We start from the raw sequence: 16,239 nt of genomic DNA on the forward strand, positions 1-16,239 counted from the left end.
ACAACAGTTCAATAAATAGGAACGTTGATATTGTGTTATATATATCTGACCAACACAGCGCCGTTTAGTTTCTGAATGAATCCGCGTTTGAGTGAATCGTGTGAACCGACGATTCAAAGATCTTTCACAAAGAGCCGTTTAATTCCTAAATGAATCATCCGACTCATAAAGACATTTACCGCCACTTGCTGGCAGATTAAATTTCTTATTTAGAGTATCATTTAAATGTAATCATTTAATTAAATAATAATAATAATAAAACATTAAAGGGATAGTTCACCCCAAAATATTTAATTCTGTCATCATTTACTCAACCCTCAATGACTTACTTTCTTCTGTGGAACATAAAAGAAGGAATTTTGAAGACTGTTGGTAACAAAGCTGTTTTGGTTACCAATGAATTTCATTGTATGAACAAAAAATACAGAGATCTTTTATATTCCATAGTCTAGACCGTTGTAGCCTAAATGTTTGTGTGTAATAAACTGTATGTTGAATCAAATAAAATATTTCTAAAGCTACAATTTGTAATGTCTACTTGATACTTTTACATTTTACACAAAAATAGCTGTTTAAATAATCTTTTGAGGGTATTTTCACAGTCAAATATATTTTGCGATTAATTAATCGAAAACATGTAATTAATTAGATACATTTTTAATCGACTGACAGCCCTAATAATATATAAATAGGTGTGTTGGAGCAGGTAGGGCTAAACTCTGCATTTTGTATTGTGCCGCGTTTTATCATATTGTGTCATTTCATCATGTTGCATGATATTTATAATAAAAATATTGTATAAAAATATAAAAAGTAGAATACAATATGACGAAAACAATGATACAAATGACAATTCACATTTTATATTGTTTGTGTCACATTGTCATGCTGTACCCTATTGTATTGTGTTGATTTCACTTACGCTTTTAAAAGCAGGCACAGTTATTCCCTCAGTGACCTTGACTGCTGCGTATAGTCTCACTTTCTCCCCATCTCATCTTCTGTGCATATGCACAGCCATGAACCTGCCCTCTAATGCTCTTCGGGTCTCAGCACCCTGCAGGGTAAATGCTCACACTGCCAAAAATACTAACATTAACAGAGCAGCACAGAGCTCCAGATTCTCACAGCAACATGCCACAAACACAACACGCGCCAGATAATTAGCCTGGTGGCTAGTAGACAAGATTTGACATATTACAAGGTGGAGCTCATGTAGCTAATGAGAGTTAAAGTTCAGTTTACAAAAAACTCCAGATACCATTTCCCCTGACAAGCATACATCCTCAATGATCCCTATTTCATGTAGATCAATCCTTAAGTAGGGTTCTATGTCTAATCACAGAATCCAATCATAAAAATGTTGCAAATTTGGGATGAATAATAAACAAACAGTAGGTCAATAAAATGACAAAAATCCTATTTAAATATGAATACTGCATGTTTTGTGTGGCTTTGTGAATGAATGGCACAGTTTCGTTTACCATGCATACTCAAGCAAGCCCTGCAAACCACCATCAGACCAAGCAAAAGCACTAGCAAAGACACACTCAGATTGTGAGAAAACTCACACACACACACACACAGTCCGTAATCCCCTGTTATGGCTGAGTGCTGTAGAGGAAGGAACTGAGGAGCTTGTGCTGAGGGTCCCTTAGACAAATCAATATGACTGTAAGCTTATCACTGAGTTAATGTAGAGGGAGTATTATAAGTAATTACATTCAGAGAATTGTCAAAATGAGACTTCTGTAAGTGTGTAAAGAAGAGTTTATGAAAAGATTATAAAGAGCACTGCACTGGGATGATAAATCCATTTAAAATGCAGAAGATTGAACAAAACAGACACTATGTGAAAACCCAAATACATACAAAGAGAGAGTGAGAGAACAAGTGAAGAAGGGCCGCTTTCACCCCCTACACTCCCTGTTAGCAGAAATATACAGATGTATACAAGTGAATAGAATTTTAGTCTCTTTTTGTTACACATAGCTTGTGAACTCATACTTCAGTTTACTAGATGACATAAATTGGATGAGATATTGCCATTACCATACACACACACACGTTTGTTTTTGTGAATTTTGGGGAGATTCCATAGGCATCATGTTTTTTATACTGTGCAAACGGTAGATTATATCGCCCTACACATAAATCTACCCCTTACAGGAAACTTTGTGCATTTTTACTTTCTCAAAAAAACTAATTCTGTATGATTTATAAGCCTTTTGAAAAATGGGGACATGGGGAAAATGTCCTCATAAATCACCTTCTCCTTGTGATACCCATGTCATTATAAAAATTTGTATCCTCATGATGTCACAAAAACACGCACACACATACATAAATTTCCTAATTTGTAAGTCACTTTGAATAAAAGCATCTGCTTAATGACTAAATGTAAATGTATGTATAACATGAATGAGTGGGAGCTCCTATGCATCCGAGTATCAGCTACAGTTCGGTGTTTATGTGCTGTTCTAGGTAGATTCATAAATCTAAATTTGGATTTAATAAGATTTTATAATGACTAAGTTTGTAATAATCCTTAATAATCACACTTCTGATAACCATTTTATCATTTACGGCAGGTATTAGAGTAAATAATTGCTTTCCTGTATAAAGATGCACATCTGTTACGCTGCATAAAAATGAGAGTCTGCCGTTTCCATTACACTGCTTCTAAGCTTACCTTGTGAAACAGATCTGAGGTTCATGCTACAATATCAGGTTCTATCACATAAACTCCTTTAACACACACACTTCACATGCAAAAGCAAACAACAAACACTGACAGACACCATTAACAATGTACACAGCTAACTTCTCTGCCTTCTTATCTTTCTCCTCTGAGCTTTGGAAACATAGCAGCTAATCCACATAAGAAAGATGAATTCAGCACTTTCGTTTAATCACACGAAGCAAGAGAGGTGTGTTACTGTAGCAAAGGAGAGAGAGAGGCATTATGGAAGCATCTTTTCCTGTCAGCTCATGTCCTTTCAACAGGCTCTGTATAGCTAGCACTGCGCTAATTCACAGAAGCTCAGTAAATCATACAAAACACATACAACAGGCAGATCTGCATTTACTTTGGGTAAAAAAAAAAAAAAAAAAAAAAGATGAAACAACAATCAGCAGGTAAGACGGGTTTGTGTAAATATGAATGTGGTTACATTGCAAACTCTGTGTGTATGTAATGTGTGAGGTAAAGTTAGCGTGTAAACATGTACAAGGTCTACGTAGTGCTTCAATGGTTATGTATGTGTCAGCTAAATCAAATGAATGTTGTACAGTTTTGAGTACATGTATGAAGTAAATATAGTATGTTAACAACGAGGTAAATCAAAGATGTTTGCACTGAGCATTTAAGAAAGGTAAATGTTAGTACACACGAAGTCTGGCGTATTAGCATTTTAAGAGTAGTAAATCTAGTGTTAAAGGGGTCCTATTATGCATTTTCACTTTTTGAATTTTAGTGTGTATGTTTGGGCATAAAAAGATCTACAAAGTTACAAATCTCAAAGTCTACTCCAAAGGGAGATATTTTGTTGTTTTCCTGTATTTGTGACATCACAAAGTAGCCCATTAGAATATCATTAAAACAAATCCCACCTACGGAAATTTGAATGGTTGGCGGGTGAGGAGAAGGCTTGGTTGAGCACTGCACGTTTCAAAATTGAAACCCGGTGCTGGTGTTTTTATATAACTGTATTTATGAAGGAAACCGACTGTCTTCAGAAAATTTTGGATGTCATTTTCATTTCATCTTGCATGTAATGTCTGATAAAGCAGCGTTTGTGAGCGGAGCTCTGTTTTGTGTACAGCGTTAGCTCTCTCCCGCTCCAACAACGCCTCCCACTGGCAGAGAATTCATTTGCATACATATGCCGCCACGAATAGACTATGGTATAAATAAATTCAACTGTATTACAGTTTCACTGCAATTCATGTTATAATGTTAGAATTAAAGAACAATAAACATAATACATATTACCGCTGCACTTATCTGTACATAGTAAATGCAGTTATGTTTAAGCTGTTGTTGACATCCGATCTAAAATGTGATTTGGTAAAAAAAAACAATAATGTTACGACTTTAATATGTCTTGCAATATCCGTGCGTGCAAAGGTTCTGCGCAATCCTCAATATTGATATAGCTATATTAGACGAACTTGCTGTTTTAGCAAGGGGCAGGTCAGTACTGAAACGCCATTAGCCAATCACAACACACTGGGACAGCTAACCAATCACAACACATTTAGTTTTTTGGAAAGCAGGCCTTCATCAAACCCGGAACTAATCGAGCTGTTTGTGCCAGGCTGGGGAGAAAGGTATTGTAATAATCTAAATTATGTGAAAAATATGTAATAATATAATCGTTGATGCGATTTTCAAACCACCGAGCATTTAGCTTTAAGCACCCCTTTAAGCTAATAGTTTTGTGTGACACTATGCCCTAACCAGATGCAACATGGCTACAAGACGCAACAAAATCGATCACAATACAGTGAATCAAAAAAGCGTGAAAAACGTGTGGGTAGGTTCTCTCTACAAGCGCCGTCTCTCACTAATAAAACAGTTACAGTGCCCTCCAAAAGTATTGGAACAGTAAAGACAAAATTGCTCTGTTGGCTGTGGAGTCAAGACATTTACAAATATGATTAAAAGATGATGAATATGAGACAAAACTACAGAATGTCACATTTTATTATTGGGTGATTCAACACATAGATGTTTTACCAGCTAAGAAGTTCAGCACTTTTAGATTTTCATCCCTCTATCTGATGTGGGCATAAGTATTGGAACAGTTGCCTCACAGGTCTTTCTAAGTGATCAGATGTGTCCTGTTGCATTAATTCTTCAGATATTAAAAGCAGGGAATGTGTCGTATCAGTTATACACATTACTTCTGCATTCTGAATCTTGCATTCGATGATGACACACACAAACCAGGATGAAGACGAGGGAGCTGACTTTGAGAGAAAAGCAAGCAATTTGGATGCTAAAAGAAAAGAGGAAGTCAATTAGAGCTCTAGCAAAAACAAAGGGCATGGAGAAATCAAGAGTTTGGAAACCACCAGCGACACCAGCAACCAACAACTACCTGATCGGCTGAGAAAACAACAGTAGTTGATGACAGACAAATCATAAAAGCTGTGAAAATGAACCCTAAAAGACATGTCTGTAAAATCACCAACAACTTCCAGAAAGCTGGGGTGATGCTCTGACAATCTACTGTCCTCAGGAGACTTTGACACAGAATTACAGATGCTACACAGCAAGATGCAAACCTCTGACCAGCACCAAAAATAGAAAGGCAAGATTAGAGTTTGCAAAAAAGCACAAAGGTGAGCCAGAAAAGTTTTGGAACTGTGTTTATGGACCGATGAGACAAAGATGAACCTTTATCTAAGTGATGGGAAAGCAAAAACGTGGAGAAAAAAAGGGAACTGCAATGATCCCAAGCATACAGCCTCATCTGTAAAGCATGGTGGAGGTGTTGTCGTGGCATGAGCATGCATGGCTGCCTCTGGAACAGGCCCTCTCAACTTTACTGATGACTTAATATATGATGACAGTAGCAGAATGAATTTGGAAGGGTACAAAACCATCTTGCCTACCAATATTCAAGAAAATGCCACCAGATTCATTGGGAAGTGCTTCATATTGCATCAGGACAATGACCCAAAACACCCTGCCAGTTCAGGCAAGGAATTTATAAGGGCAAAGAAATGGAAAGTCTTAGATTGCCCAAGTCAATCTCCAGATTTAAATCCGATTGAACAGGAATTTCACCAGCTGGAGAGGAGAGTAAAGGCAGAAACTCCTCAAAACAAGCAACAATTGGAATTGGCTGCATTAAAGGCTGGGAAAAGCATTTCAAACGATGAGACCAAGAGTCACAGACTCACTGCTGTGATTGTGTGCAAGGGATCTGCAACTAAATAATAGCTTTTAATCTTTTATATCTGCTTTATGTTCAACTGTCCCAATACTTAAGCTCACATCAATGAGCGGGATGCACTCTAAAAGTACTGTTCTTTTTATTTGGTAAAACATATATGTGTTGAAACGGCTAATAATAAAATGTGACATTCTGTAGTTTTGTCTCATATTCATCTTTTAATCATATTTGCAAATGTCTTGACTCCACAGCCAACAGAGCAATTTTGTCTTTACCGTTCCAATACTTATGGAGGGCACAGTAAGTACATAATCAAATTCATAAAAATAAATAATTTTAACATTATTCAAAACATATACTCAGTGACTTGATACAATCTTTGTCATCTAATACATTTGTTTATTTACACAGGTTTCACAGTTTGAAGTTATTTTCAACATCTGAGGGAAATTATCCATTGTTTTTTTTATTATTACTATTAAAGTCATGCATAAAATGACATTCAAACTCAAACTAAACATTTTTAATATTACCCAAAACAAATACCTATGATCACGGAGCCATCAACCGCTGTTTTTGTTGGTTAAGACAAAAACTCTAACATGGAAAAGATACCCTTTATCCCATGTTGCAGTGTCACGTATTATGACATGGCCACATGTAAATCTAGTCAGCATTAAATATGTTAAACTAGAGTATTAGCATTATGTGTGATAAGTAAATCATGTTAGCATTTTGTGCGAGGTAATTAGTTAACGTTAGGGATGGGCATTTTTAGCAATTTCTCATTTCAACGAACAATAGGTTTCAAAAACTATAAATGGAGATAATGAAAATATCTGAAATATCTGTTAATATCAGTTATCAAAATTAATGTTAAAAATAAAAACATGACATGACAACCTGTCTATTAAAACATGAACACATGATTAGAACACTGTTAGATCATGATGTCGCAATGGTATTAAAAAAGAAGCATAGCTGCCTGAGGTGAAGCTGATTGACTTTGTCAATGAACTGAAGCACGTTCTGACACATCCTATGATATTAATCAGATAACATAGACAGACATAACATTACAACTTGTATTTGCACAAAAGGATGCAAATGCCATTATGCTAGTGAGCTTTAAGTTGCGCGCTATAGCGAGAGAAAGTCAAGTCTTTCATGACAGCGCACCGAAACACGGGTAAGGAAAGCAGACAATTTATTATAGATTTCACATCCTATTAAGTTCTCATTATAATGCTATGTTTATGGCAGATGTGCTATATTTTCATCTACATTATCAGTGATTCCTGAAATCACCTGTGCGTTTTCGAAGCCATACAATGTATAAAAAACAATATTAATTGAAGTATGCCTACTTTTGAACAAATATAACAAAAAAGCACTGTTGCATTATTATAACAGTATTTTAAAAAAGCTCATTCAGCATGTTAACATCCCAATACATCCTATATTAGCTTAATCAGATATGTATTTAGCTAACCCAGATATTACTGTGTGACTTCAAGCCGTCCTTCTCTCTTTTCTTGGATCGCATGCTGTGGCCTGCTAAACAATCAGAGCTCAGAGTGCCGCCCAAAGTGCTGCTATAACAAATAATATGCTATAAAATTATTTTTTTCCCCACGATCATCGTTTTAATGATCGATCATCGCTGTCACGGCGAGTACTCTAGTACTCAATCGCTGTTGCACAACCCTAGTTAATGTGAGAGCTGTGAACTAGTGCATGAGTGGAAGAGTATAAGAGTAAATATATATGAGAAACATTCATGAATGTGATGAGTACTGTCCTAGACTCACACAAACACGGGCTGAGCTGCGATTAAACTGTAACAGCTCTTAGTAATCAAACACAAACACAGCTGCTAGCATTTAAAACAAGCATTGAGAACTACGCAAAATAAAATGGACAGCAGGACGCTTTGGTCCAGTTTTAATCATAATTCACTGACAGAAACAAGAGTCTGTTTTTTGAGAGAAGTATCATCAGCAGCCAGTCTGTCACTCACTCTCAGAAAGCAGAGAAACTGGCCAGTGATGCAAATTAAAGGCTACGCCAAAGGTGGGTATAGGAAACTGAAGTAATGTGTATTGAGGTATCAGAGTGCATTTAAATGAAGGCAGGACACACACATCCAGAGAGTAAAAAGCGGGTTAAAGGCCCCAAAGCGAGCAGCAGATGGCCCCGCTGTGAGTAGTAGGGGTGTGCTCAAAATATCGATTCTTAGATACATACCGATATAATAAAAAAAAGATACAGTATCGATATTCTAGCCCTTAGTATCGATACTCCGCCCAGCCATTAGGGGGCGCAGCGGCGCCCGCGAGTTTCAAAAAAACTCATGGAAAATGTTAAAGCAAGATGTAGCATTTAAGTGATTTCATAGTGAAATATGTTATGGCAGTACATGGTGTCACAAAAAAGAATTATAAGAAGATTTAATAAGAAGTTAAGAATAATAAGAAGAAGATTTTGTGCTTGTGTGAGCTCAGACTGTACCCTTGGAAAGTTAAATGTTGACTTGTGGTAATTTCCAGATTAATACAATTTGTGTACAATTAATCAGAGCACTTAAAGTTGCAAATATTTAAGCAAAATGCACTTTGTTATAATGCACTTTTGTCTTCAATAAATTGAAGAAAAATGCAGAGTTCTGTTTGTTGAGTAAATGTGTTCAGCATTAACTAATTGGCTCTGGCCCATGTATTTTTATTGAATCGTATCGAATCGTGTCACATTGTATCAAATCGTATCGAGACAGCTCTGTATCGAGGTACGTATCGAATCGTGACCTGTGTATCGAGGTATGTATCGTATCGCCAGGTTCTCCAAGGTATACAGCCCTAGTGAGTAGTCCACTGAGAGATGTCGGGATGCTGGATTTCATCCTGCAGGGTATTCATACAAATATATGCATCTATGTGAGTGTTTGTAGGGAAGAGAAAAACAGAGAAGGTGGTGGATATCTTTTGATAAATAGCAGATGTCTCCTCTATAACCTCCATAGCACTTAAAGACTCCACATTCCCAATCTAAAACACATTAACACTAAGATAGAGCAGTGTCCTGTATTCCCTCATCCACATCACTCGGCAGACCTCTCATTACGGCTAATTCCAGACTTTTCACAACTCATTCTTAACCCTGGGTAAACAATCTTGATCCTTGTTCCACACAATACCCTGGGCTCGTAACTAATCAAAGTTAGTCATATTTTTTTAGACTAGGCTACATTTGTAAACCCTGGGTTATTTATTTTTACTAGCCACGTTTACTTATGTATCGCTTTATACAATACAAATGGTTTCTAAGAAGCTTTACAAAAAATAAACAGAAAAATAAAAGAATCCATTTTGCAAATTTAATCAAACTAGGCAAACTGGCTGGTGGTTGCTAACAAGTGGCTACAGAGTGAATGGCTATTTAATAGTCCACTTTTACAGCTTCAATGTGTTTATAATCATGCTCGCGTAAATTATTATAACAGTCTTTAACTGAAAGAGTTCTGAAATTGTGGTTTAGTTTGCTTATAGCCTATGTTTAGACTTTTACGTACTTAGACTTCAAAATTCATAAATGTTGTGTTCATTTGTGAAGACTACGATTAACAAAGTGTGTAAGGATTAAACTTTTTTTTTGGTCACAGAGCTTATTTTCTGCAATAATCCAAAAGCCAACAGAAAATCGTATTGGGTTCTTGTCAAGAGAACCAGGGTGATGTTCCACATGATGTTCCAGAGTTTAGCTGAAAAGCTCTACTGCAACAATCATCTCAGTTTTACACTCAAAGTCGCCAATTACTCTTGGAGCATTACTACCAACACACACTTATGTGGGGACAAAATGATCGTTCTCCAAAGTACTAAAACAAAAGAAAAACATTTATTTTCAGGTTTAGGAGCTCATTAGAGACAAGCAGCAATTTGAAAGTGAAAATATTGGCATTTACTGCAAGCAGTGCTGACTCATCATCTGCAGCCCACAGACTGTTGAGCTTTATGTAAGAGGTCTTAAAGAGTCACCGCCAACTAAAACCCATTAAACTTGATCAATATAAAAAGTCAACTAGATTTGAATATCATCTGTGTTAGTAACAAGAACGGTGCAAGAAATCCCAAACCCCGAGTATGAGAACTGGAACAGCAATGCTTAGCAAACAAGTCTAACAGACATTTTCCAATCTGCTTCATTTAGGAACAGATCTCACATAGTAAGACAAATTTTATGGTACATCTGGAAGACTGAAAAACAAACGCTGCATTACATCAGTAGAAATCTGTAAGAGCGTTTTAAGACAGTCTGTTCCAGTCAAGCACAAATCAGCCAGTGGCTATAGCTCTCAGAATTATTCTTATCCAAGATTGCAACCCATTTTCAAAAGATGATAATTATACCTGCGGAGAGCCTGGTTTGATTCAAAATTCTACAGATTAAATGGGCCAAGACCGTTCAATTTAAAAAGGAATGTGAAGTAAATAAGTGAGAGAGAAGAAAAACAGTATCAAGTGAGAGAATACATCTACAGGTGTTGCAAACATTAGAAGACAGAGTGCTTGCAAGTTCAAAGCATGTAAACACATGCACACACCTTACCTCTCTGATTTTGTCCCTTTTTTCCTTGGTGTCAGGGTCCACTGGGTCACCATTGATGACCCCTACCAGTTTGGGCATAGGTACTGGAGGCAGTGGTTTGGGTCCATCTTTCTTCTTCAGGTCCTCAGCTACCTTGGTCTTCTCTGTCTGGATCTCTGCCTTCAGCTCCTCTTTGGATTTACGGAGCTTTTCCTTGGCTTCCTGCAGTGCCCGCTCATGATCTGCTCGGATCTTGTCACGAAGGCTCTCCTCTTCCTCCCTGCAGGCGCACAGTGAAATACATCAGTAAAGAATAACTTTAAATTGTGATTTTTTTATTTTATTTGTAGGCACCAGTCTATGTTGTATTCATACAACATGTTTCATAAAATGTTCAAATTATGTTCATAGAAATATAAATATATAGTTTATACTGCCAGCTTCTTACAGATCTACTGCTTGTGGAAAAAGTTGAGTGCCAGTACGATCACATTTTTTCAAATAAATTAATACATTTATTCAGAAAGACCTTGCATTTAAAAAAAAAAGAAAAAAAAAAAAAAAAAAAAAGTGACATTTATGCTACAAAATAATTCTCTTTTAAATAAATTATTGCACTAAATCATAATATAAAAATCATTAAATTATAAACTTTTATAAAGAATCATATGACACTGAAGACTGAAAAGAGACGAAAAAAATCAGTTGTCAAATTAAAAAAAAATATATTTTTAAATAAACTTATTTAAAACTTTATTTCTGATCTTAAAAATGTATTTATTTATACAAATATCCACAGAAGGAAGAATTTAACTCCACCCACAGAGGACAGTACACCAACAACAAACAAACCGCATCAATCTCTCCAACAAACCAACATAGCTTTATAACCAAACAAGAATCAGCTCATATAAATCTTAGGGTTTGTTGTAAATCTTCCCGTCAGGGGAAAAATGGCAATATTTGACTGCAGGGACAATAATCACAGACTTTTATACTGCTCGCAGCTTCTATAATGAGGCAGACAATCCACTCACAGGCATTTCTTCTACAATTGAAAAACATAGAACATCTCAACATCAGCTTATGTAATACCGCTGAGCCTGCGATTCTGCACCACTGCTGAATCTAAAGCACCAAAGCAAAAGAAATTATATTTGTACATTATAAGCTTGCAGTCTGAATCGAATGTAATGAGTTAAAAAGAGCCAGATACTGTGAAATAAAAGACAGACAATAAACAGACACATACATCTTTCAATCGCATTGACTTTGCTGGCATAAAACGTAAAACAAACATACACGTGACTCAGCTGATTCTCATAATGAATAAGTCAGAATCATCGGTTTAGATCCTTCTAATGAACCTTCCACTGAATCAGTAGTTTTTGAATAAGCATCTGACTGAATGAGTGAACCGCAAATCATTACTTCAATTCATGTTCAACTTATAATGAACAAAGAGTTTACCATACGTACTTGGACTGTGCGACTTAAATTACCATAATTACTGGCTGCTTTTTTCATAACAGCGTGTAGGTTATTCAGAAATCATTTACAGGGTGCTTTGTAATAAATGGGACTGAAATGGTATTAAAAGAAACAATGTGTTACAACAATATCATTTTGTTCCGTATGCATGTAGTTAAAAGCAATTATGGGGGCAGAGAGTGGGAGAACGCACAAGAGACTCATCATATAATACAAGCCATAAAATAGCATAATCTGATACCACACACACAAAGAAGAATAAGGGTGAAAACAGAAGATTTTTTAGGTCTTGTGAATCAATGAAGCACACCAGACTAAAGAGAGAGCAGGAGGGGATTGTAAGGAAAAGAGGTCAGGTGGATACAGTGACACAGACAGTGATATGCTGGGGCGATGAGGGTTATTTCAGACGAGTTTGCTCATTGTTAAATACGGCCTGCAAACGTTCCCCCGGTGACAGTGAGATTGGGTGGGGAAGACCAACAAAACATCTGCTAAACTATACTGGCTTAACATTCATTTGAATGCTTTCCCTAGTAAAGGTACAACTCCAAAAATTAGAACATCGTGAAAAACTGCATTTTTTTGTAACTTATTTCCAAAAGTGAAACTTTCATATATATTTTAGATTCATTACATGTAAAGTAAGACATTTCAAGTTTTGTGTTTACTTTTGATGATTAGAGCTTACAGCTCATGGAAGTCAAAATCCAGTATCTCAATATTAGAATATTTCCTAAGATCAATCAAAAAAAGTATTTGCAAAGCAGAAAAGTTCAAGTTCTTTAAAGTATGTTCATTTATGCACTCAATACTTTGTCAGGGCTCCTTTAGCACAAACTCCAGCATCAGTGAGGAATGGCATGGAAGCGATCATCCTGTGGCACTGCGGAGGCACCATTCAGCCTTCAGCTTGTCTGTATTGTTGGATCGACTGTTTCTCATCTTTCTCTTGACAATATACCATAGATTCCAAATGGGGTTCAGGTCAGGCATGTTAGCTGGCCAATAAAGCACAGTAATATCATGGTCAGCAAAGCGATTGGAAGTGGTTTTGGCACTGTGGGCAGGTGCTAAATTCCTGCTAGAAAAGGAGATCAGCATCTCCATAAAGCTTGTCAGCAGATGGAAGCGTAAAGTGCTCCAAAATCTCCTGGTAGACGGCTGCATTGACTCTGGATTTGATCAAACACAATGGACCAACACCAGCAGATGTCACGGCACCCCAAATCATCACTGACTATGGAAACCTCAAACTGGACTTCAAGCAGCTTGGGTTCTGTGCCTCTCCAGTCTTCCTCCAGACTCCAGACATTGATTTCCAAATGAAATGCAAAATTAAAATTTATCTGAAATGAGTACTTTGGACCACTGAGCAACAGTCCAGTTCTTTTTCTCCTTAGCCCAGGTAAGATGCTTCTGACGTTGTTTCTGTTTCAGAAGTGGCTTGGTAGCCCTTTTCCTGAAGACATCTGAGCTTCGTTACTCTTGATGCACTCCAGCTTCAGTCCACTCCTTGTGAAGCTCTCCCAAGTGTTTAAATCAGCTTTGTTTGACAGGATTCTCAAGCTTGCGGTCATCCCTGTTGCTTGTCCACCTTTTCCTAAACCAATTTCTTCCTTCCAGTCAACTTTGCATTTAATATGCTTTGATACAGCACTCTGTAAACAGCCACACCTTTCAGTAATGACCCTCTGTGACTTACCCTCTTTGTGGAGGGCGTCAATGTTCGTCTTCTGGATCATTGCCAAGTCAGCAGTCTTCCCCATTATTGTGATTTCAAAGAACAAGAGATACCCGGAATTTATACTGTAGAGATGGTCATTTAATGAAACTCAAATATAAATATTCTAATATATTGAGATACTGGATTTTGACTTTCATGAGCTGTAAGCTCTAATCATCAAAATTAATAAAAAAAAAAAAACCTTTTGAAATGTCTCACTTTACATGTTATGAATGTAAAATATATATGAAAGTTTCACTTTTTGAAATAAGTAAAAAAAAATTTTTTTGAGATGTACCTGCCCATAGTTTATTAATGACAATATTTAGCCACTATTTTGCATCATGGTGCTTCATTAACTTAAAAGATATGCGACGGACACTAGCGTCATTGTACTGAAGGATAAGAGCTGTAATTACAGTAAAGCATTACTGAGGGAGTGCTGATATGCGCATTTTTGATGCGCGGGTTAAATGATTAGTCTGCAAGCAGGGATGTGTGCGAACTGGAAAAATGTGGGCACTAATGGCTCCTTGCGAGGGACATGAGAGCAAAGGGCTTTGCTAATGACAGTAAACACCAATAACACTCTGCATTGCATTAGAGTAGAGACATCTAATGTCTATGGTAACGCTCCGCTATAATGGATTCACCTACAAATCTCAGCCTGCAACCACTCGCCCCCTCTCACATTATTCTTTTGGATTTTTTTTTTTTTTTTGGCTGCATAATCTCACTCTCTTTGAAATGCTTTCTCAAAGCTGCAGTAAAGTCTAGGTGATTTCATGGAAGGCTCATAATGTCAAACATGCAATTAGTAGCATGTTAACATTTGTCTGAATCAATTACCCCAACTGAGACAAAGTCAAATCAAAGTGTGGCTGCATTAACATGTTTAGCTCAATCAATTACGTATGGTACTACTTATGAAAAATTCCATTATTTCCAGGCATTATGTGAACCCACCTACAGTACAGCATTCACATGCTCTAGCTGGAATATACTTTGGAACGTAAAGTTGTTATTATATGAGATCCATGAAAAAGTGCTCCATGTATGTATATATACTTCAGTCTTGTTTGATGAATATTGTAAGCACATTTTTACAGTAATTACTATTTGTTCTGAAATGGCTTAAACTAAGAACCATTTCAACCATCGCAGTCAAACATTGTCAAGCAAAAACTAAAACACAGTAAAATAATATTTTCAGTGCTTGAACGGATGATACATATTAAAGGGGTAGTTCACACTAAAATGAATATTCGGTCATTAATTACTCACCCTCATGACCTTCGGAACACAAATTAAGATATTCTTAAAGAAATCCAAGAGCTTTCTGACCCTGCATAGACAGCAATGCAAATGACACGTTCAAGACCCAGAAACATAGCATGGACATACTTAAAAAAGCTATTCCATGTGACATCAGTGGTTCAACCTAAATGTCTAAAGTAAACAAAAATAACAACTTTATTCAACAATTCTTCTCTTCCGTGTCATTATTTACTGCGCGTTCACAAGAGTACCATGATGCATGAATCCCTGTTTTGTTTGGAAATGATTCAGTTACACTTATTTCAACATGTAAACCTGACTTAAATAAAAAAAACACTACTATGTCTGTGCTCGCAAAATCAGAAGTAGTGGAATGAAAAACCAATTGGCACAGTCTTGAGATGGCATTGTTTTTATTTTTGTGTTTATCTTTGTTTGTTGAGAAAATTAGAAATTTGCCACACTGACCAATAGAAGGCTGTTTGGCTTGAAAGTGGCTTTTATGCAAGCTGGTTATAACAGACAATTAACTTTTTTTGCCTGTGAAAGCCAAATTTTTGCATAACGCTATTATGGAAACTTTATACACAAGTAAAAATGTACATTCATATTAGCAAAATATTCTTTGTTCATTAAATTAATATCCCCAACAAAATATTGAATATATGGTAAATAACAGACATTTCACCTAGCCATATCCGTCACTTACAGAAACAATAAAAATATACTAGTTGATCTTAAAGAGGTCATCGGATGCCCATTTTACACAAGTTGATATGACTCTTTAGGGTCTTAATGAAAAGTCTATAATATACTTTGGTTAAATTCTCAATGGTAGTGTAAAATGCACCTTTTTACTTGTTAAATTCAGCTCTGTTTTCAGCGAGCTGTTTTTTAGTCCATGTTGCTTTAAATGCTAATGAGCTCTGCTGGCCCCACCCTCTCTTCTGTGGAGTGACGAGCAGACTGTAAACTTCAGCCGCGAAACTGGCTAACTAGCACATTATTAGGAAAGGCAATTTGCAAAGAATATAAAAACCCTTATACTTACTTCTTCTGTGGATGAAGCTGGATCACGAATGATTCGAGCAAACATAAGCCTCGTTCAGACTGTCAGCCCAAATCCGAATCATATTTAAATAGTCTGAATAGCAACGAACTACATGAAATCTGATTTGTGCAAATCCGTTTCGAGCTACATTCATATGTGGTTTGGAATCCCATTCAAATCGCATTTCTGGAAATGAGTTTCAG

General features: G+C 36.5%; 1 protein-coding gene across 1 annotated transcript in view; it reads right to left on the minus strand.

The window, feature by feature from the left end:
- The window catches only part of LOC306877157 (mannosyl-oligosaccharide 1,2-alpha-mannosidase IB-like), a 118,983-nt gene that overhangs the window by 84,478 nt on the left and 18,266 nt on the right, over positions 1–16,239 (minus strand). Inside the window, exon 3 of the mRNA XM_079428713.1 lies at positions 10,512–10,770. Coding sequence (XP_079284839.1) covers positions 10,512–10,770 — 259 coding nt within the window. The remainder of the gene's footprint in view (positions 1–10,511; positions 10,771–16,239) is intronic.

This window comes from Barbus barbus (genome assembly GCF_936440315.1).
Source record: "Barbus barbus genome assembly, chromosome: 11".
NCBI classification, from domain to species: Eukaryota; Metazoa; Chordata; class Actinopteri; order Cypriniformes; family Cyprinidae; genus Barbus; species Barbus barbus.